Raw genomic sequence first — 22,601 nt, 5'->3', positions numbered from 1 at the left:
AGTGGGGTACGTAAAAAATAATTTATTTTTCAAAAAAATTAAGAAATTTTTATGGAAAAATAAATCTAGGCATAAATTGTCTCTGAATCCACTATTTAGTTGAATTATTTATATTATATTTGAAGTATTTCTGATTATAAGATATGACTAAATGTTAGTTTTTGGATTATCAATTTATATGTCAACTTGTATAAAAATACGAGAACTTTGATCATATATATATATATTGTCTATGTTCATATAAATGTGAGTTATGCGTTGATGATTTTTGATTAATTAAATTTGGATCCCACTAAATGAAAAATACTAAAATAATGAAGAAATTGAGTTACTACTTTATTATTTGATCGATTGTACTAAATATAATTAATTTATGATTTTTTATAAATAGTTAAAGAAATCAAACCACGCATTTCTCATGCCGACACAATAAATCATCCGCACGTACGACTCCACATCTTCACCTCCCTACTGTCTGAATTGCATTCGCTAAACCTGCTCTTTCCCTAACATCATCAATGGCGGCAGCGGACCAGTCTCTTTCCACTCCTCTCCTCCAATCCCAGCAGTCCGATCATCAACCGCACGTCATCCTCGACATCCAGGACCCGCAGCAATCCCCTGCTCCAGTCGTTTTTAAGCCGCGTGACGAAACGCGTCAGAATCCGTTTGCTTTCATCGGTGCGAATCAGGATTACGAAGTTCCCGAGTCCAGCACGGTCGACCCGTTTCGGAACCAAACGCCAAACATCGAGGGTTTGTACGAGTGGGTGAAGATCGTGATATGCTTGCCTGTTGCGGCTGTGCGGCTTATCTTATTCGGGCTGTGTTTGACGGTGGGATACGTGGCCACACGTTTGGCGCTGCAGGGGTGGAAGGATAAGCAGAATCCCATGCCTAAGTGGCGATGTCGGCTTATGTGGGTCACCCGTTTTTGTTCTCGCGCAATCCTGTTCTCTTTTGGGTATCTATCTTTCTTTCTTTCGAGTTTAAGTTCTGGGAACATTCGAACTTGTGGTAATTCTATGTTTGGGAAATTTTAATTTCAGATTTTGGACGTCATTTGTCTTTTTACGGTGTTTTTTTGTGACCAAAGCTGAAACTTTTGTTGTTGGTAGATTTGATCAAAAGAGTTTGTTAGAGCATGTATCAATTTGTGGTTTCGCAAGATATACTCCCCGGAGAAGACCTACTCGTAAATCCAATTTTAAACTCTTAATTCTCTGTTTTAAAACTCTTTTTTTAATTTATCTTTTCTGCAATTTAGTCTACCTTCTTCCTATTTGAGTTTCAAATTTCAAATGACTATGGTGGAAGGAAACCGATATGCATGAGTATAAATTGCGCAAGGATGACAAAGGTCACAACCATAGTTTGTCTTTGTCAGCTTTTTTTTTTTTTTTTTTTTTTTTTTTTTTTTTTTTTTTTTTTTTTTTTTTTTTTTTTTTTTTTTTTTTTTTTTTTTTTTTTTTTTTTTTTTTTTTTTTTTTTTTTTTTTTTTTTTTTTTTTTTTTTTTTTTTTTTTTTTTTTTTTTTTTTTTTTTTTTTTTTTTTTTTTGTGTGTGGAATTATCAAGGCGACTCTTTTTGCTTGCTTATGCGATGAGCACATACTTTCTGGTTTACCTACTTATTTATTTTTTTGAAGAAACAATTTGATAGGAAGCAATTTTATGGCTGAAATGACTTCTTCCCGTTGGTTTTTGCTTGTTTTAGCTGTACGATGATAAACACGAAAATCTTTAACGCATTATGGCCTGCTTGTAGGCAGTCTTAAGTAAATAGATTAAGTTAAATTATTGATTGAAAAAGTGAAATTGTTGACTTTGGTGGTTTGATGATAAGTTTGATACATAGTTGTAAAAGGTGCGCGCTCCTGGAGCCTCCAGGGTGGAGTATCTAGATAATTCACAGCAATATGTTTCTGGTTTTCTTTGTTGACTTTCATTTTTGGTCTAAATCAGAAATTCAAATATCTTCTTTCTGCATTGTTTCTGCAGCTATCATTGGATAAAAAGAAGAGGAAAACCTGCTCCAAGGGAGATAGCTCCTATAGTTGTATCTAATCATGTATCATATATTGACCCGATTTTCTTTTTCTATGAATTATTTCCGACCATAGTATCCTCTGAATCACATGATTCCATGCCTTTTGTTGGAACCATTATCAGAGCGATGCAGGTAATCTCAAGTTCCCAGACAACCAGTGTGCAGTTTTTTCCTTTTAGTTACAAGTTTCATTGGCCTTATTTGGTCTTCTTGAACTCTGAGAAGGCCTGTGATGGGTGTCAGAAATTTTTGAGAACAAAATTTTATAATCACTGCATTTTAACTCCGAATAATTTATATTTGAAAGTAACGTTGTCATCTTGGTGCATCTTATTATAATGTAGGTGATATATGTTGATAGATTTTCAAGATCCTCCCGGAAGCTTGCTGTAAATGAAATAAAGGTAAAAGCATCTGTATAAACTTCCATAAATATTGATATCAACTCTAAATTAGTAGTTGAAGAAGCCCTGAGCTAAGGACGGTCGCCTGGTTTTGTCAATGTTCAATATTTTATATTCGAATGATGTTTGAGATTTAAATTTATCAAATATATAAATTATTTGATACAGAAATCGCCTGGTTTTGTCAATGTTAAATATTTTGTATTCGAATGAAGTTTGAGATTACAAATTTATCAAATATATAAATTATTTGATACAGAAATATGCTTTCTAGGATTTGAATACAGAGAAAAGCTTCGAACAATCGATTTCCTCGGCTGCTTTTATTTCCTGAGGGAACAACAACCAATGGAAGAGCTCTAATCTCCTTCCAACTCGGTGCATTCATCCCTGGTTTTACTGTGCAACCAGTCAGAGTCCGTTATCCCCATGTACACTTTGATCAGTCCTGGTATTACTGTTCTTTTCCTTTTGCACTATCGTTCTCTGGTTGTCTTGTTTTGTTTCCTACGATCTATACCTGAACAAGATTTTCTGTTTTTGTTCAGGGGAAATATTACTCTTGCAAAATTGATGTTCAGAATGTTTACACAGTTCCACAATTTCATGGAGGTATGCTTGAAGTGTGTCCTCTACCTTCACCATTTATTCAAACTTCTCATACAATTTGAGCTATGCCACATAGGAGGGCCTATTCTGGGTTTTGGTACGCTTACATGCTGAGCTTCATTGCAAATTTCCTGTATTGAGACTCTGAAACAAAATTTGGCTTTCTTACTCAGAATATCAGAGCAACTATTACATCTTTGATATAATCTCACTCAAAACAAAATAAAAAAAGAAATATGTATTAGTCTTGTGTCACTCTCGAAATAGACAAATTTAAAAATTATGGACAAACTTTATAATTATAGCCATATCGATCTGATAACGACCTTGGCAAAAATTAAGCTAAACCAAAAATAATGAAAATCCTTTGTCGTCCTCTCTGCCAAATTAGCCAGACTCTTGAATTATGCATTGTATTCATGGACTACAAAACCTAACAATTATGGGTTTTGGGCTGAAACACCCTCCACATACTTAATTAAAGTCCTATCCAACAATCCATACCTTGACAAAGATTAAGCCGAACAATTAAGAAATACATGAAGTGTACGAGGCATGCCAGAGGCACCATCATCGGCTTGACTTAAAAGACATGGATTTTACATGTTTTATGTATATTACCTTCATAACTTAGAAGGTTGGGGCCTCGGGTTTTTCGGATATGCACTTCAGTTAATAAACCGATCTGTAACTTTTTAGATGTTGTCGTTAGTGGAGTTAATTCCATCTTTCAATGGGATGTGCGTTTTAGAATAGATTTAAATGAGGTCGAATTAGGTGAGTTCGCTGATCTTTTAGGGGTCTTAGACTCAGTTAGGTTAGAGTTGGGCACGAGAGATTTTCGAGTTTGGTTGGGAGACTCTTCATGTCTGTTTTCTGTTCGATCTTTCTACGATTCTTTCTTTCCAATTTCTAACTTCCCATCATTCCCATATTATGATAATATCTGGAAAGTACCTATCCCGCAAAAGGTTCAAGTTTTCTCGTGGATTGTGGCTTTGGAAAAACTCCCCACTTGTGACTCGGTGCAAAGTAGGTGGCCTGTCTGTCACGCCCCGAACTCGGGATTTGACACCGGCGTTGTTTAACAATCACACAATTGAAACAACCAGCCTCGTAGCATAGTATAAACCGAAAACCAGTTTATTATTCATAATTTCTAAAAAAAAACAACTGTCTTTACAACTGAAATAAAATTGCGGAAATGTCTAACATCAAATTTAAATTGCTAAAATTCAAAAATAATCTTGTCTACTAATCACCATCCCCAAAACTGTTCCGATTCTTCTTCTTCTACCTGTTCTTCGGATTTATCTGGGAAAGGTTGTAAGGGGTGAGTATTTTGGGAATACTCAGTAAATGGGGGAATTATCGAACACCACATAAATTTTTTCATATTTTCGAAAATAACATATATTTACAGCATGCTTTTCATAATCGTAACACTGCAATTTTTCACCTTTCATGGTTTACTGACGTCAGTCCCTAAGTTTTAATCCTCTAAGGGGGCGAGGCCGTAAAACAGATAGGGCCATATGTTGGAATTCCACCCATTTTTAGGGAATCCTCACAGTGTCCTCACCAAAAACGTAACAAGATTTAAAAAAAAAACGTAGACGGTGTTCGACCGCATTTTTTTCTTTAAAAGAAAAACACATAACCCAAAAATTTAAAATTTAAAATTTGCCCACTTACCTTAAATTCTTGATGCAAAAATTATGTGAATAATTAGGGTTGCTTGCACAGGAATTTTCGAAAATTCCTCTTCGGCGGCTAGACGGCGGCAGCGCTTCGCTGTGCTCGAAAATCCTAAGGAGACAAGAGGGGAGTCTCGAAATTTTTGAGAGAATTTGGGTGTAATTTTCGAAAACTAGGGCCCTCCTATTTATAGGGGTTGGCTGCTATCGTGATAGTGCGTTTGAACTGTGAATCAAATCTAATATCATGATATATCCGTGATCTAGGTAGATATTCGAAATCTCCTTCTTCCTTCCCCACCTAATTTTCGAAAATTTCATGGTGTTTATTGTTAGATTTCGAATTCTAGGGATTTTATTATCTCTTATTTGATCTTTTCTCCCGGTATCTCAATATCAACTTAAATCTTAGACATTTATCTGCTTATTTTCAAAATTCCTTCTTTAATTCCTTAGATTGAGATAAATTTATTCCTACCAAATTTTCAAGTTTAAAAATAAATAATACTATCTTAATTTCGAGCTTCATAATTCTGTACACGATAAAATTATCTACACAACTTAGATAACCTTAAAACAAATCTTATATTCTGAATGATTTAAATATTAATATCCAAGATTTCACCATCAAATTATTAACTTGATATCAAACTGATATGATCACGATATTACAAAATCCCGGGTTTTACATCCCTCCCTCCTTATGGGAAGTTTCGTCCTCGAAACTTGGGTTGGCTTGGTCTATGAAGAGGTACGGGTAATGGTCCCTCATCCTTTCTTCTAGCTCCCATGTGGCTTCTCTTTCCGTGTGGTTAGACCATTGCACTTTTACGTAAGGAATGATTCGTCGTCTTAGTACTTGGTCCTTGGTGTCCACAATTCTAATGGGAACTTTTTCGTATTTCTGCTCTTCTCCCAAGTTACTTTCGATCATGAGCGGTTCTGCTTCCAACACATGGCTTGGGTCCGAGATGTATTTCCGTAGTTGAGACACGTGGAACACGTTGTGAATTCTAGACATGTTTGGTGGCAGTGCCAATCTGTATGCTAGCGTGCCCACTTTTTTCAGAATTTCGAAGGGTCCCACATAACGAGGGTTCAGCTTCCCAGCTTTACTAAATCGGACCACTCCTTTCATAGACGAGACTTTTACGTAGGCCTTTTCGCCAATATTGAATTCTACTGCCCTTCTTTTCAGGTCTGCCCAACTCTTTTGTCGATCTTGAGCTGACTTGAGTTTCTCTCGGACTACTGTAACCTTGTCTATCGTTGTCTGTACGAGCTCGGGTCCTACTATTGCTTTTTCTCCCACTTCATCCCAATATAATGGTGATCGGCATTTCCTCCCATACAGTGCTTCATCTGGAGCCATCCCAATACTGCTGTGATAGCTGTTATTATAAGCAAACTTGATCAATGGTAGGTGATTGCTACTGAATTCTAGAGCGCAGGCTCGCAGCATATCTTCCAAAGTTTGAATTGTCCCCTCGGTTTGGCCATCGGTTTGTGGATGATAGGCCGTACTAAGTGTCACTTTCGTTCCCATGGCTCCTTGGAAGCTCTTCCAAAATCGTGAGACGAATCTTGGGTCTCTGTCAGACAGGATGCTCACTGGTACTCCATGAAGTCGTACAATATTATGCATATACAGTGTGGCCAACTTGTCCAGATTGTAGTTCATACGGACGGGTAGGAAGTGTGCGGATTTTGTAAGTCTATCTACGATTACCCATATTCCGTCCTGCCCTTGCCTTGACTTTGGTAACCCTACCACAAAGTCCATGGAGATATGTTCCCATTTCCATTCAGGTATTTCCAAGGGTTGCAATAATCCTCCAGGTCGTTGGTGCTCTGCTTTGACCTGTTGACACACTTGGCATTTAGCGACAAATTCTGCCACGTCTCTTTTCATTCCATTCCACCAAAAATTGCTCTTAAGATCTTTGTACATTTTTGTACTCCTTGGATGGACTGAAAATTTGGACTTGTGTGCTTCTGACAGTATTTCTTGGCGAAGGTTATCGATGTCTGGTACACACAGCCGTCCTTTCATCCATAAGATTCCTTTGTCATCGATTTGTAGATCTTGCGACTTCCCACTTTCCACTTGTCCCTTAAGTTTCTTTAGCTCAGGGTCTCGGTCTTGGTTTAGCTTGACGGTCTCTTGCAGACATGGCCGAGCAGAGAGTGAAGCCAGAGTGGTCTTGTTTCCACTTTTCCGACTCAGAGCATCGGCCACTTTGTTCGCTTTACCTGGATGGTAACTTATAGTCAAGTCATAGTCCTTCAGTAGTTCGATCCACCGCCTTTGCCTCATATTAAGTTCATTTTGGGTGAACAAGTACTTGAGGCTCTGGTGATCTGTGAAAATTTCGCACTTGGCGCCATAGAGATAGTGTCTCCAGATTTTTAAGGCAAAGACAACTGCTGCTAGCTCCAGATCATGCGTAGGGTAGTTTTGCTCGTGCTGTTTCAACTGCCTCGATGCGTAGGCGATCACTCTTCCCTCTTACATGAGCACGCATCCCAGACCTTCCTTAGATGCGTCACTGTAGATGGTGAATTCTTTATCTTCCGTGGGTAAGATTAGTACTGGTGTGGATGCGAGCTTTTCTTTTAATGTCTGAAAACTTTTCTCGCAACCTTCGTCCCAGACGAACTTGGAATTCTTCTGAGTGAGTTGCGTCAGTGGTATGGCGATCGAAGAAAAACCTTCGACGAACTTCCTGTAATAACCTACAAGTCCAAGAAAGCTCCTGATGTCTGTGGCGTTCTTAGGTTTTGGCCACTCTGTAATTGCCTCGACTTTCCTGGGATCCACTGATACTCCTGCTTCAGAGATTACGTGTCCTAAGAAGGATACACGCTTTAGCCAGAACTCACATTTCTTAAACTTAGCATAGAGCTCATTTTCTCTCGAAGTCTGAAGTGCAATGCGCAGATGCTCTTCGTGATCTCTCTCGTTGTAAGAATAGACGAGGATGTCGTCAATAAATACCACTATGCACTGATCCAGGAATGGTTTGAAAACTCTGTTCATTAGGTCCATGAAGGCTGCAGTTGCGTTGGTCAGCCCGAAAGGCATCACTGTGAACTCATAATGTCCATATCTTGTCCGAACAGCTGTTTTGGGGATATCTTCTGCCCTGACCTTGAGTTGGTGGTATCCCGTCTTCAGATCCAGTTTAGAAAAGACTGCGGCTCCTTTAAGCTGATCAAATAGGTCGTTAATCCTCGGGAGGGGGTACTTGTTATTGACAGTGATCTTGTTTAGTTCTCTATAGTCGATGCACAACCTCATACTCCCATCTTTCTTCTTTACAAAAAGTACTGGAGCACCCCATGGGGACACACTGGGTCGGACTTGCTTTTTGTCCAGCAATTCTTGGAGTTGTTCCTTTAACTCCTTGAGTTCAGCTGGCGCCATCCTGTAAGGTGCTTTAGAAATTGGAGCTGCACCAGGAACCAGATTAATTTCGAACTCAACTTCGCGGTCCGGAACTATCCCTGGGAGTTCTTCTGGAAAAACATCCGGGAACTCACATACTATTGGGAAGTCTTCTATCTTTAGTTCGGCTTCTCCTTGCACTTCGCTAACCATTGCTAGGTAGATATCTTCTCCGGATTTCATTGCCTTCCATGCTTGGGAAGCGGAAAGGAGTGATTTCCGTTCCGTGGATTTACCATGATACACGATCTCTTCCTGATTCGGGGTTCGGAGTTTAGCTCTTTTCCCTTTACAGTCCACTATTGCATTGTTTTTGGCTAACCAATCCATTCCTAGAATGATATCAAAGTCGGCCATGACTATTTGTATTAGGTCTGTGCTGAATTTCTGATTACCGATACTGATCAAGCAGTCTCTGTGAATCTCGTGAGTTTCGATGGCCTTATTTGTAGGTGTGACTATTCGAAAAGGTTCGGGTAATAATTCGGGCTTAAGTCCTAGTTTCTTAGCGAGTCTCTTAGATACAAATGAATGCGTGGCACCACAATCAAATAACGCATAAGCAGGCACTTTTTGAATAAGAATGGTACCTGACACGACTTCAGTGGCGTCGTCGGCCTCTTCTTGAGTCATAGCAAAGACCCTGACATTAGGCTTGCCTTCTTTTGGCTTGTTGGGGTTAGCTCCTGTATTTGGCCCTGTTCCCTTGTTGGGCCCGGCTGCTTGGTTGGCAGCAGTAGGACATTCAGCAATTCGGTGTCCCGCTTTCCCACATCCGAAGCCTACACCACTGTTTCTTCGGCATTCTCCCAGGTGTCGTAGGTGGCAAGTTGGGCAGGGCTTAATATCCTGGTAGCTTGGGGTAGGCGAAGGTCCTTTTGGTGGTCCACCGGACTGGTTAGGCTTCTTGAAAGTCTGATTACTGCATGAGGACTGACTAGTCATGGGTTTTTGTTCTTAAATTCTTTTTCCCTGTGCTGGATGTCAGTTTCGGCTCGGATGGCTGCACCCATTAGATCTGAAAAATTCGCGGGTTGGTAGACTGTTAGAGCTGATTGGATCCTGCTGTTCAATCCTTTCTTAAAACGGTGTAGTTTCAAAACTTCGTCCGCCAGGATTGCCGGAGCATAAGATCCAAGGGCATTGAACTGGGAGGTGTATTCCACGGCTGACATATCCGGAGTTTGAGTGAAGTTTTCATACTCACTCAGTTTTTGCAGTCTGACCTCGGCTGGATAATACTGTTTCAGAAAGGCTTCTCGAAATCGCTGCCAAGTCATTGGTCCGGCAGCTGTCATGGCTGGCGAGATTGCTTCCCACCATTTTCCTGCTTTATCTTCTAGGAACGGCACAGTCACGTCCACTTTCAGTGCTTCGGGGACTTCCAATAGTCGCAGCTGCGTCTCTACACTTTTTAGCCAGCTCTGGCTAACTTCAGGGCCAGCAGCTCCACTGAAGGTTGGACATCTATTCTTGCGGAGTGATTCATAGTGGAACTTGATTCCGTTTGGTGGTGGAGGTGGTGGCGGCTGATTGACGTTTTGATTTCCCAATCCTTGCAGTGTTGTCGCTACAATGGTGGCTATGACCATAAGATCAGCTCGGCTTAAGTTGATTGCAGGCAGGGGTCCATTTCCTTGCTCGTTCTCCTGTCCGCCTTCACGGTCAGCATTAGCATAACGCGGGTTGCGATTCTGTCTCGGGGGTCTGCCGGCCATTTCCTACAATCGCATCGCAAGTTCTAAGAATTTGTACGAGTAAAGTTCATACGATAGATTGTGCTGAAATAAATTGAAATCAATGGAACAAATAGAATATTTTATTGATTTCTCAAAAGAACTAAAATGAACCTGACCAATCTAAAAGAAATAAAAGTCATACTGAATGAAATAGCAACAATGGAAAAAATAATAAACTCCTAGAACAAAATCACTAAGACACCCTAGTCTAATCCTCTATCTCTCCATCCCAATGGCTGCTATAGGCTCCTCAATCTCTACCGGCTCTTCCTCTTCCGGCTCTTCCTCCGGCTCTCCTTCCTGTAGTAGCTCTACCATATGAGTGAGCTGGGCATTCTCTGCATTAAGCTGGGCCACTTGTGTCTTCCATCCCTGAACGTCTGCCTCTGCCTCGTCCAGCATATCAATGGTAAGCTGGTGGCGCAGTTCGTTATCCCTCTTATTCTGCTTGATCTTGTTCTTCAGTACCTCACCCTGTTGAGCCAGATGATGGTTCACATTTGAAATGCTGTTTATAGCCTCACTTAAATTCTCCAGTCTCTTCTTGCTCCTGACATTTTGCTGTTTTTCTTCTTCCAATTCTTTTCGGTATCGGTCGATGTCTTCATGCAGCTTTTTCTCTCGATACAAGCCGTGCTCTATGCCATCCCTCAAATCCATGGTATCTACTCTTACCAACTCTCCCTGGTAGATAGCGTTGTTAAGTTGGGTTCGTATTACTTCCTTCTCTGTGGCTAAGGTCGCATTATCCCGTCTTCTCTCACCTAGTCTGGCTCTAAGGCGCTTTATTAGGCGCGACTGATTATCAATGGCAAGCTGTTTCATGTGGATTGCAGCTTGGGCACGAGTGCGGAATTGGGGAGACATTTCCTGAAAAAGAAAAGAAAATGCTCAAAATATCATAAATATGATAAAATATCAGGATAGAGTAAAGTACTGAAAATTAAAAGTTTTTTTTTTTTCGAAATTCCCAAAATGGAAAGTTTTAAGATAGACATATGGATTCGAAGAGTATAACGAGAGGATTTCAGATCAGTTGACGGAACCGAATTCAGAGTTTCCTCCGAAAAAATCGAAGGACGTATGCTGGCGGGTTGACTCGCTGACTCGCCGGGTCGACTCGCCGGAGTATGGTCGGAGCAAAGTAGTAGGACGGCGAAGGGGTCAAGATCACGGAACCGGTGGTGGCACGGAAAGAATCGGTCGGAAAACTACTTAACTTGGCCGGAACTCGCTCGAAATCGGTTAACTCTCTTGAAATTGGGCGTTTCCGATTGGTTGATCCGATCCCGAAATTGATTGTTGGGGAAAGTTACCCATTGATAGTATATTGTTTGGGTAAAATTAATTGAAAATCGGAGTAAGATTGGTAGGGTAATTGGACCAAAATAATATTCGGAGTTAGGGTTCGTACGCCAAATCCGTAGATCCGAAATTACGATTGCACCCGAACGCGAAAGCTGAAATTGTGTGAGGGCTTTTGTTCGTCTCGTCGAGGCGGTTCTGGAACTGGTCGCCGATCGGAGAAACGATGCCGGAAGAGGCCGGAATCGGCGAAGAACTCGGTGGCGCGCTAAGGCGCTGTTTGGCCGAAAATTNTTGCGGAAATGTCTAACATCAAATTTAAATTGCTAAAATTCAAAAATAATCTTGTCTACTAATCACCATCCCCAAAACTGTTCCGATTCTTCTTCTTCTACCTGTTCTTCGGATTTATCTGGGAAAGGTTGTAAGGGGTGAGTATTTTGGGAATACTCAGTAAATGGGGGAATTATCGAACACCACATAAATTTTTTCATATTTTCGAAAATAACATATATTTACAGCATGCTTTTCATAATCGTAACACTGCAATTTTTCACCTTTCATGGTTTACTGACGTCAGTCCCTAAGTTTTAATCCTCTAAGGGGGCGAGGCCGTAAAACAGATAGGGCCATATGTTGGAATTCCACCCATTTTTAGGGAATCCTCACAGTGTCCTCACCAAAAACGTAACAAGATTTAAAAAAAAAACGTAGACGGTGTTCGACCGCATTTTTTTCTTTAAAAGAAAAACACATAACCCAAAAATTTAAAATTTAAAATTTGCCCACTTACCTTAAATTCTTGATGCAAAAATTATGTGAATAATTAGGGTTGCTTGCACAGGAATTTTCGAAAATTCCTCTTCGGCGGCTAGACGGCGGCAGCGCTTCGCTGTGCTCGAAAATCCTAAGGAGACAAGAGGGGAGTCTCGAAATTTTTGAGAGAATTTGGGTGTAATTTTCGAAAACTAGGGCCCTCCTATTTATAGGGGTTGGCTGCTATCGTGATAGTGCGTTTGAACTGTGAATCAAATCTAATATCATGATATATCCGTGATCTAGGTAGATATTCGAAATCTCCTTCTTCTTTCCCCACCTAATTTTCGAAAATTTCATGGTGTTTATTGTTAGATTTCGAATTCTAGGGATTTTATTATCTCTTATTTGATCTTTTCTCCCGGTATCTCAATATCAACTTAAATCTTAGACATTTATCTGCTTATTTTCAAAATTCCTTCTTTAATTCCTTAGATTGAGATAAATTTATTCCTACCAAATTTCCAAGTTTAAAAATAAATAATACTATCTTAATTTCGAGCTTCATAATTCTGTACACGATAAAATTATCTACACAACTTAGATAACCTTAAAACAAATCTTCTATTCTGAATGATTTAAATATTAATATCCAAGATTTCACCATCAAATTATTAAACTGATATTAAACTGATATGATCACGATATTACAAAATCCCGGGTTTTACACTGTCTGTGTGTTATGCCCGCAATGGTGCACTTTATGTCAGAAGCAAGAAGAGAATCATGACCGTATATTGGTGCATTGCACTTTTTCGAGAGGTATTTGGACAAAAGTGTTGCAAGAGTTGGGATTTGAATGGGCTTTTCCGAGAAGGGCACAAGACATGTTCATTATGGAGCCGGGTTGCCAACTGGGAGAAGATTTAACAGATTTTGGTACGTGGTAATACAGTGCACTTTTGGTCAATCTGACTGGAGAGAAATAACAGAATATTCGAAGACTTGTCGGAGACCGTGGATGACGTCTGGGAGAAGATCAAATTCAGAGTTGCGAATTGGATGACTAAGCTGATAGAGTTCAATCGTTTATCTATGTCAGACTTAGTTAGGGATTGGAAATTTTTATGGTCATGACGATAGTGTGGTAGCGTTGTCTCGATTGTAACACCACTCGTTTTGCGGATTACTCATCCGCTATTATTGTAAAATTTTTATTTTAATAATAAAGTTTAGTTTCCTATAAAAAAAAACGTTATGATACATATCAATGTTAGCAGCTTGGAAAGTCAACTCAACAAAATGGCATGAACTTAACATACTTGGAAAGTCAAAATTTCAAGCGATCAAAGTTGAATGGTCAATTAATCTAGGAATTGACGAGTTGGTCAACAGTGTCTTTTTTGTCCCGTTATTGAATATAAGAAAACGGATATGTCGGTTATGTTGAGTAAGTGTAATATTACAACAACGAAGGTATCAAACCTTCATTCCTAGGGTAACCCCATTGATATGGTATTACAGAACAAAAGGACAAGAGGTGGCTGTAGTTCAGTGGTAAGAATTCCATGTTGTGGCGGTGAAGACCTGGGCTCGAATCTCAGCAGCCACATATTTCATTTTGAACTATGTTTTTAATTATATGCTGAATAGACCTTATCTCTACGAACTTTTATGATTTTTATTTTTTGTTTTTTCTCACTTTGATATTCCATATGTTTCTGTATCTAATGTTTCCCTGAGCATCTCTGGAACTACTTGTCATATAACAAAGTGGAGAAGAAATAATATTTGATTTGGGTGACATATTTGCTAAAGGTCACAAGAGGGAGCTTTTAGATTTGACTCATCTATTGACATTTGTACGGCTTGTTGAACTGATATTGTAATGCTGCATGTTATTCTAATGCAGTTTCATCATTTTTTGAAATTATTATCGTAGGTTGAGTATCTTCCACTAGTGTCACCTCTTGAAAATCGGAAGGAAAATGCTATGGATTTTGCTCAGAGGGTGAGTCCTGTTTAATTTAAAAATTGACCACTCTCTCCAGTTTTAATTTTTGACCCGTACAAATATGGAAAATCTATACTTCTAGGTTCAACTTTTGTTGCTATGCTTACATAATATATGAGATTAAATGCAGACTGGTCACATCATTGCGAGAGCTCTCAATGTAGTACAGACGTCGCACTCGTATGGTGACACGATGCTTTTTTCGAAGGCTGCAGAGCTGAAGCAGGTTTTTAGTTACTTTCCTTAGTTGCTTGTATAGCCCTGTTGAATCGCTCAACTCACTGCAATAATGTGTTAGCCTGCTGCTTGTTTTAAAAAAAGTAGAAATCCAGTTGTATCTATATTTTATAGTGATATAGGTTATTATGTGTTATTGAATAAAAATTCACTCCCTAGGTTTTTTCTTGTTGTGTGCTATATTCAATAACCAGATAAATGGTAGTATTATTCAAGGTACTATGCATGACCATTTTCTAGCCTGTTTTTTTCTTGGTTTTCTAAATATAGACTTTAACGCAAGCATTTCCTTTTGCCAGGAAAATCCATCTCTATACATGGTAGAAATGGCGTGGGTGGAAATGGTATGTTAGAATTTCTTAATTCTAGTGTGGCAGACAGATTAATTTGTCATTTTATAGCTTTAGTTTAGTTCACCTAAACAAAAGTGTTTGGCTCTTTACGTGTGATGCCAACCATAACTTGTCTTCCGACTTTTCATGGCGTGACTTTGTTTTCAGACACTTCATCTAAAAGCCTTGGAAGCTGTGGCCTCTTTGGAGATATTTCTGTCTATGAATCCAGATTCAAGGTACACACACACACACACACACACACACACACACACACACACGTACGTACTTATATTGTGGAAAATAGATTCAAGGTGTTACAAATTAATTATTTTTGGTGATTACTTGAAATACTCTTCTCCTTGATTTTATAGCGGACTTGTTGAATTCCATGACTTCCTCAGAGTTCTGAAACTGAAGCCTTGCAGTCTTTCTGAAAAGGTGATATGATATGATTCTTTACTTGATAATTAAGGGAGATACATGTTAATATGTCAATCTCTAGGATTTTGTAGTTACTAGTTACCAAGTAACAAATACCATCTTGACCTTAGAACTATTGTAATTCATGGTTAATAGATTATATCCCGTACGTGCTGAATTTACTTCAGAAAATTCACTTGCCATATGTAAAATTTTAGCTAAAAGATATTTACTAAAGACAGCAGCGTCAGCCTTCAATTGTGAAGGTGGCATTGTATTTCTTGTTTTGTTCCTTTTACCAACGCGAAGGAAAATTACTGTTTTGCAGATGTTTGGATTCATTGATGTGAAGAAGATCGGGAAAGTAAGTTTCAAACAGGTAAATTTCCACGTCTGTATGGTACATTCTGCTGTTCTTACCTTTAAAATGTGCTGCTCTACTGTCCTGTTTGAACGTCTTAAGAGTTTGTCTTTCGTCAAGTGCAGCCATGTTGGAGCTAAGAGTGGAGGGTGAAGTGCACACAATTTTATTTTAAATTTCCCTAGAAACTTAAGAGGGGAAAAATTATATTTTTCAAAGTTGAGAACCCCCTCAAAGCTCTCTCTCCACCCACGAGTGCAGCAGAGTTAATTTGGAAGATTTGTTGGGTTTTATATCCTTCAAAAGCACTAAATATTTAGATAACAAGGCCAATAAAAATTGATGCTTTTAAGTTAACATTTGCAGCACAGAATCAGACAATATTGCTCTAAATTCGTAAGTATTTGTTGGGGGAGCAAAAATTGTCCTTTCAAGGCGCAAATCTGAAAATTTAATAATTAGGTTGATGGACAATTTAAAATATTTGAGTCATATTATTACAACTAACTATAGTTTTTGATATATTGATTAATGCTCGGTCCTACTTGAGTTCTTCAATAATGTCTTTGAAACTACAGTGTTGGTGTTATAAGATTCCTGACTTTCTCACAGTTGGAGATTTGTTATTTCAGTTCTTGCTTGGGTCAGCCCATATCTTGAAGCAGCCACTATTCTGGCATGCCTGCGAATTTGCATTTACTAAAATTGAAACAGATGGAAAGAACTACATTTCGAAGCCTGAGGTTTGTTCTCATATCTCACCTCTTTCAAACCCTGGCTCGTGATTGCCTTGTCCCTTTTAGGCTTATAATACCTTATCGTAATGTCGCAGTTTCAAGATGCTGTTTCACTTGCAATTCCAAGCTTGAACCGCGATGAGGTGATTGATGCGATGAAGAACACAGATCCCCTTTCCCTCTAAACACATCGTAATTCTGTTTAGTTGAATCAATAAACTTGCACTACATAGTACCTGTTAGGGAGAGGCCGCAATATCAGAAGGCATAATTTCATCCTCCCCGGATACTAATTTAGTAATTTTGGCTAGAATGACTGAAAATGATTAGTCATAAATAGTTTTAGTCTAAACTTGATAATCACATACATTTCAACTTGGAGTTTTATGGTAAAACAAGTTGTGTGAAGTTTTGTAATTTATGAGTGTAATTTTATTTTTAACTCCTGTGCTTATTTTCCGATGATGGATATTAAAATTTATTGCCTAAACATCTTAAATTGAAAAAATCATACGGAAAAATTAGTACTTCTAAGCTCAGAGGAAATTAGTTGAGAGTACAAAAATTTGATCGTGCTTATTCTGTAGTTCTTAGATAGACTAATTATATATATTACCTAGTTCATACAGGATATGCTAGCCTGCATTGAGGATGCGTAGTTGTGATTCTTCATCTTCGTTCTTGCACTAACTTAGAAAACTGTTGCTTTGAGGTTTGCAGGCTCATAGCCTTTTTAGTTTGTTCGATTTGGATAATGATGGGAGAGTTAGCAAGACTGATTTTGAATCCTGTTTAAGAAGCAACCCATTGCTCATAGCCCTTTTTGCACCCATATTATTGCAAAGAAATCCGTTGGCAGCGGATCCTGATTTGGTACAAGAAGTGGTCTGAATAATGGCAAGACAAGAAGGGGTGTCTGTCTGTGGAGTAAGTATTCAAGAGGTGTTATATGTGCACTGTCCTTTGTGTTCAGAGCTTGTGTATTACAAGTGGCTCGTAGTTTTGTTTTTAATGTCGTAATTTTAGCGAACGTATATGGTTATTATCATCCTGAATTTTATGTTCTGCGTTATGGCACAATTTCTTGTTTCACGTATGTGTTATATGTGGTACATGAAATTAAGAGTGGGTTCATTTGTATTTTTGAAAAATAAAATTTTATTTTAATAGATGAGGGATTTGCCAATAATTTAAAGTTTTGAATGTTCTGCAGCACGGGACCTGTCCCATCTAAGTCTTATGTAGATTTTCTTCCAACTGTGTGAACCTTTAAAAGAAACAAATATTCCTTAAAAGTAACATCTCTGCTGACTATGATCTTTTGGTTTCTTGCTTTTATGCACCAAAGTTTATAACCTTTGATCTCATTAAGATATCCCAAGAAGATGCATTTTAGTGTCCTATCCTCTAACTTGCCCTATTTGATGTGCATGTGCTGCGCTTCCAAAGACTATTAAATCACTCAAATGTGAGGGTGATGATGTCCATTTTTCAATTGGAGTCGTAGATCCTTGTGGAACTGAAGGACTTCGATTTACCAAGAAACAAATTGCATTGGAAGACTCGGCCCAAAAAAATTTAGGTACTCTAGAGTGAAATTGTAGACATCTTACTCTTTCCAAAATAGTTCTATTCGTCTTCTCGGCTAGACCATTTTGTTGGGAAGTATAAGGTACTGTATAATGTATTGTTATTCCCTAATTTCTAAAAAACTCATGAAATTCATTTGAGCAATATTCCAGGCCATTATCTATCTTGAGCTTCTTTAACCTTCTACCAGTTTGATTCTATGAAAGTGAGGCATTGTTTGAATTTATGCAGTGCCTCACCCTTGCCTTTCGGTGTATAGATCCAGACTCTCCTAGGATAGTCATCAATAACAGTTATGAAGTACCTTGCTCCCCATTTGATGGTACTCTTGAAAGACCCCAAAGGTTTGAATGAACATAATACATTGCTACAGAAGTGTGCTTTCCCGTATTGAACTTAACTCTGTCAGACTTCCCTTTTATGTGGTCTTCAAAAAATTTCCATATAGATAAGTGGCTTCTCACCAAGTAAGCCTTGTTGGTGTGATTCAATGAGATCTTTCTCACTTATATGTGCTAATCTGAGATGCCACATTGTAGAATTTTCTTCTTCTTGTTCAGCTGCACTTTCTAAGCCTACTACAGCGTCCCTTGATATAATGTACAAATCGGTTGATATGTGTCCCTTCATCATAGTTAGTGAGCCTTTGTAGAGTGATAGTATCCCTTTCTTGGCCTTGAATGTATATCCCATCTGGTTGAGGCTACCTAAGGAAATTAAGTTCATTTTTAAATATGGAACTAGACTCACTTCTTCTAGGGTCATCTCAGTGCCATTGTCAATCATAAACCTTATAGATAATATTCCCTTGATCTTACACGTCTTATTGTTCCCGAGGATGACTTCCCCACCATCGATTATTGATCCGAATCAAATTTTGTTTGGAGTCGTATGGAATGAAAATCCACCATCAAGAGCCAAAATGTTTATCAATTTTAAAATCTGTAACACACAGTACCTCAGCATTGTCATATATGTCTTGTGCTTATCAATTTTGAAATCTGTAACTCAGAGAACCTCAGCATTGTCATATACGTCTTGTGCAATGGATGCTTCTCCATGATCTTTGGTTTTATCTCCTAATCTATGTCTATCTGGCCAGTCCTTTCTGAAGCGTCCTTGTTTGTGACATAGGAAAAAATTCGGTTTTATCGTCTTTGATCTTGATCTGTGTTACAATTCTTAGTTCGAGCCTCTTTCCTATCTGAACTTCCCCTTACGTGTAGGCTATCACCAATTTAGTTCTTATCTTTTTCTATCATGTTTTGTAATTCCTTAGACTTCAATGCTTTCTGTATTTCAGATTAATGATTCTTTAACATATTTCATTGCGTCCACAAGTACTGAGAATGATTTAGGAAAAAAATTCATTCCTAAGACTGCCTTATCTTCATCCTCAATTTCTATCTTGATATTTTCCAAGTCCAGAACGAGTCTATTAAACTCATCTAGATTTTCTCCAATCGTCTTTGACTCAATCATCTTGAAACAAATAGTCTACCTTTAAGTTAGATTCGATCTTGAAGTGATTTCTTCATATATAGGTACTCAATTTTTTCCCAGATACCCGTGGCTCTTTTCTCCGATGATACTTCCCCAAGAACTTTGTCACTCATATTCAATGTCAATGTGTTGAACATCATTTCCATTGTCTCCGCCTTATTTTCTTCTGAGAGAGATTCAGAGAGTTTCTTTTCTCCGTCCAAGACTTTTGCGACCTTCTATAGAACAAATATGGCGTGCATTCTTATGCTCCAGAGTGCAAAATACCCTTTACCATCGAATCGATCAAATTCGATCTTCCCAGCCATCATCTTGAGTGTTTAACAGCCAAGAACCGTGGCACGTATATCAATTATAAATATTGAATCCCTTAGCGTGTGAATGAAAAAATTATGATACAAGAACTTGATAAAAACATAGTGTTTAATATTGCATATAGATTCAGTAATCATGCTAACACAATGATAAACATACGAATATGAATTGTGAAGAATAAAATGCAAAAGACACGCGAGATTTACGTGTTTTGATCAATGAATTGAGCTACATCCATGGGAGGTCGTCTCATTAGAATTTGGCAGTATCCGATTACGATAGACTTTTGAATACAAGAACACACTGCACTCCAATCTCTAGCTTACTCTTGTTCTTCTCCTATTGATTACAAACGAACACTCTGACTATCTTGGGAGAATATCAGTCTAGATTGAGTACAAAAATGATCACTCTTTGTTATGATCTCTCGTCTGACCCTAGAGGTAACCCATTTTTTTTTTATTTTATTATCATTATATATATGTTGATTTAATGACCACTATAAATTTTTTTGCTTAATATTAAATAAAAAAGAAGACCAATTTTAATGGTTTGAAAATTTTAAACAATATCAAAAGACTTTTGAGTATTTATTGAGTTTGGAAAGACTTTAGTTGGCTTAACGAAGTTTTGTATTGAACTTCAATTTTTTTAAAAAAATATACTTCAATGTTTGACAAAATCGAATGGTTTATTCTTAAATATCTTATATTGTCTATAAGATTTTGTTAAACACACCAATAACAATTGTATCAGAAGAAATATATTTATCAAATTTGANTATTAAACCAACAGCAGAAAATAACCGAAATAGACCTTTCTGGATCTTTACCCGCTCCAAGGCTAATCAAGCATTGAACCACCGACCTCATCCAACCTGAGACATGTCTCGTCAAATGGGGTGTCCAAGATAAAACCAATGACATAATTGACAAATCATCTAGTACGTAAATATGAGTATATAAACATATATGTGCATGCAAATGTTCAGAACTAATAACTGAGTCGACATAGAACATCATGACCCCCAACAAATTTTCTTTGATATTTTTAAATAATGGATGAAAAGTTCCTTAATTTCTGCTATCAAAATATTATGATGGTCATTGAGATATGTTTATTTTTCTAACAAATCTCATATAACCCATTCATCGATGAATCGTCAATATCCACTTTTATTCTTCATAGTTTTTATAACTTATTTAAGTTTAAATTGAGATACTATTTTATCCATACATTTAATTGTATCACCTAACTAAATAATTTTGAATGTTATGATACAATATATATATATATATTATGTTATGTTACATGTGACTACAACCTTTATATAAATAAATTTTTGTGGACTATCTAAGGAACAATGGGCGCAATAAGATGCTGCCATATGTCCCAATGTGCGGAGAAATTAAAAACAGAGCAAAATAGTAAAGAAAGGAAAGGTAGGCCACAGCTGACGGTGATATGAGTGCTGTCTCACCATTATCATGGTATTATTATGACAGCTGACGCGTTTCGATCTCTGATTGGCTACTTTTGATCTCTTAGATGCTGAATGACTGTAACTTTGTACTCATTTTCTTCATTTTATTTATACTAAGTATGGACACCTCTTATTAACATATCTTATCCAAGTTTATAATATAATATATGAGTTATTTATATTTATTAAGAATAATTAATCATGTGTTTATATTTGTGTAGATCTTAGTTAATAATGTAAGTTTAAAAGCTATAATTATCATGAACATAGTATTTTTTTTATGTTTTTCTATATCCGTACTCAAACGATTAGCATTTCAAGTTGTTTAATGAAGTGAAAAATATGAAAAAAAAAAAGAATTTATAAAAGTGAAAATAGTTAGGAAAAAAATTGAAATGATGTTCAAATAGGAGAAGTTTAATAACATGTTGAAAATTGAATATAATGTATTGCTTTAGCTTAAAATATAATGAGAGATCGACTCCATAAATAAGTTATTATAAATTCGAAAATAGAGTATCTGTATTTTGGTATTGGTTGTAAGGATGTTATATTTAATGATGTTGTTGACGCTGATGAATTTACTGGAGAAGGCTTCGCCACCTTCGAAGTCCTCATTTGCTCAAGAGAAGCTCCTTCCTAAAAAAACGAGAGGTTGTTGAGTTCAGTTCAAAAATTTTCTCATTTTTTGTTTTCTATAATTGAATGAGTTTGATTTCATATCTAGATTATTATAAAGAGCAAACTAATCTATGAGAGATTATCAATGACCAGACATTCGGAACATAGCTAAGAGCACAAAATTTTTTAGGGTAATCAAAGAAATTTGAAAATTTGTTAATGCAGACATGATTTCAATATGTTTAACCTTTTTTTTTTTTTTGAGAATTTAGTTGATGGATTTATGAATTTTATAAACTAGGGTTTTTTTTATGACATATAAACATGACAGTTAATATTAATTTATAAGACAACTGAATAAAAGATAACAATGACGCCTACTAAAATAAATTAAAGTATATGAATAAAAATTGTTTGGAGTTCGTAGTAATCTAAAGTTTATAATACGTTTACGCACATGTACAACGACTAAGCATTTTCGACAACATAAAATAAAGATTTTATTATTCATTTAATGTACATGGTTGTTTTGATGGAGTTCGTTGGTATTTAGGATTTCCTCAATGCCTGTTGCATAGTTTAGTAGGAGCAATAGTTTTGGTTCCATGTTAGGCATTCTTCGTAAGATTATGTCCCATATTGGGCTGGAGTAAACTCTTCCTATTAGTTGGTCCACATATTTTTGAAATAGATATTTATATTGATATTGTTCACATCCAATACATGTATAGTAAGTATTGTTTTCTATTGAATTTGCACTACAAGAAAAATGATTTTCTGCAGCACGTCATTAACGGCGTGCATTAAAAGCACGCTGCGAATATTTCTTTTAACGGCGTGCACTCATATGTGCGCTGTTGATATTATTGCACTTGATAGTATCAACGGCGTGCTTAAAACGCAAGCTGCGGATATTACTTATCCGCGGCGTGCTTTTAAAGCACGCCGCGGATAAGTAATATTCACATCGTGCGTTTAT

At 37.4% G+C, this 22,601-nt stretch overlaps 1 protein-coding gene across 1 annotated transcript; it reads left to right on the top strand.

Annotated features, from left to right (window-relative positions):
• The first annotated feature begins 413 nt into the window (after positions 1-413).
• Positions 414-17,202, top strand: LOC140970478 (lysophospholipid acyltransferase LPEAT2-like). The gene is made up of 14 exons (XM_073432237.1): positions 414-964; positions 2,000-2,180; positions 2,393-2,452; positions 2,740-2,903; positions 3,001-3,064; positions 13,949-14,017; positions 14,151-14,246; positions 14,557-14,601; positions 14,758-14,828; positions 14,964-15,030; positions 15,341-15,391; positions 16,006-16,116; positions 16,206-16,253; positions 16,831-17,202. Exons 1-14 carry the CDS (start codon positions 519-521, stop codon positions 16,999-17,001), a joined length of 1,644 nt encoding a protein of 547 aa, XP_073288338.1. The 5' UTR covers positions 414-518; the 3' UTR covers positions 17,002-17,202.
• The last annotated feature ends 5,399 nt before the right edge of the window (positions 17,203-22,601 follow it).

The sequence above is a fragment of the Primulina huaijiensis genome, unplaced genomic scaffold (genome assembly GCF_012295235.1).
Source record: "Primulina huaijiensis isolate GDHJ02 unplaced genomic scaffold, ASM1229523v2 scaffold6185, whole genome shotgun sequence".
NCBI lineage: Eukaryota > Viridiplantae > Streptophyta > Magnoliopsida > Lamiales > Gesneriaceae > Primulina > Primulina huaijiensis.
The sequence above is the reverse complement of the archived record's forward strand: the minus strand, read 5'-3'. Positions and strand labels throughout refer to the sequence as shown.

What these genes read in the sequence shown, in the direction of transcription:
- LOC140970478 (XM_073432237.1), top strand. Translation starts at nt 519, where the DNA reads ATGGCGGCAGCGGACCAGTCTCTTTCCACTCCTCTCCTCCAATCCCAG. An exon ending in CCATTATCAGAGCGATGCAG is followed by an intron (nt 2,181 to 2,392) that starts GTAATCTCAAGT and finishes ATTATAATGTAG; the next exon opens with GTGATATATGTTGATAGATT. An exon ending in TTGCTGTAAATGAAATAAAG is followed by an intron (nt 2,453 to 2,739) that starts GTAAAAGCATCT and finishes ATTTGAATACAG; the next exon opens with AGAAAAGCTTCGAACAATCG.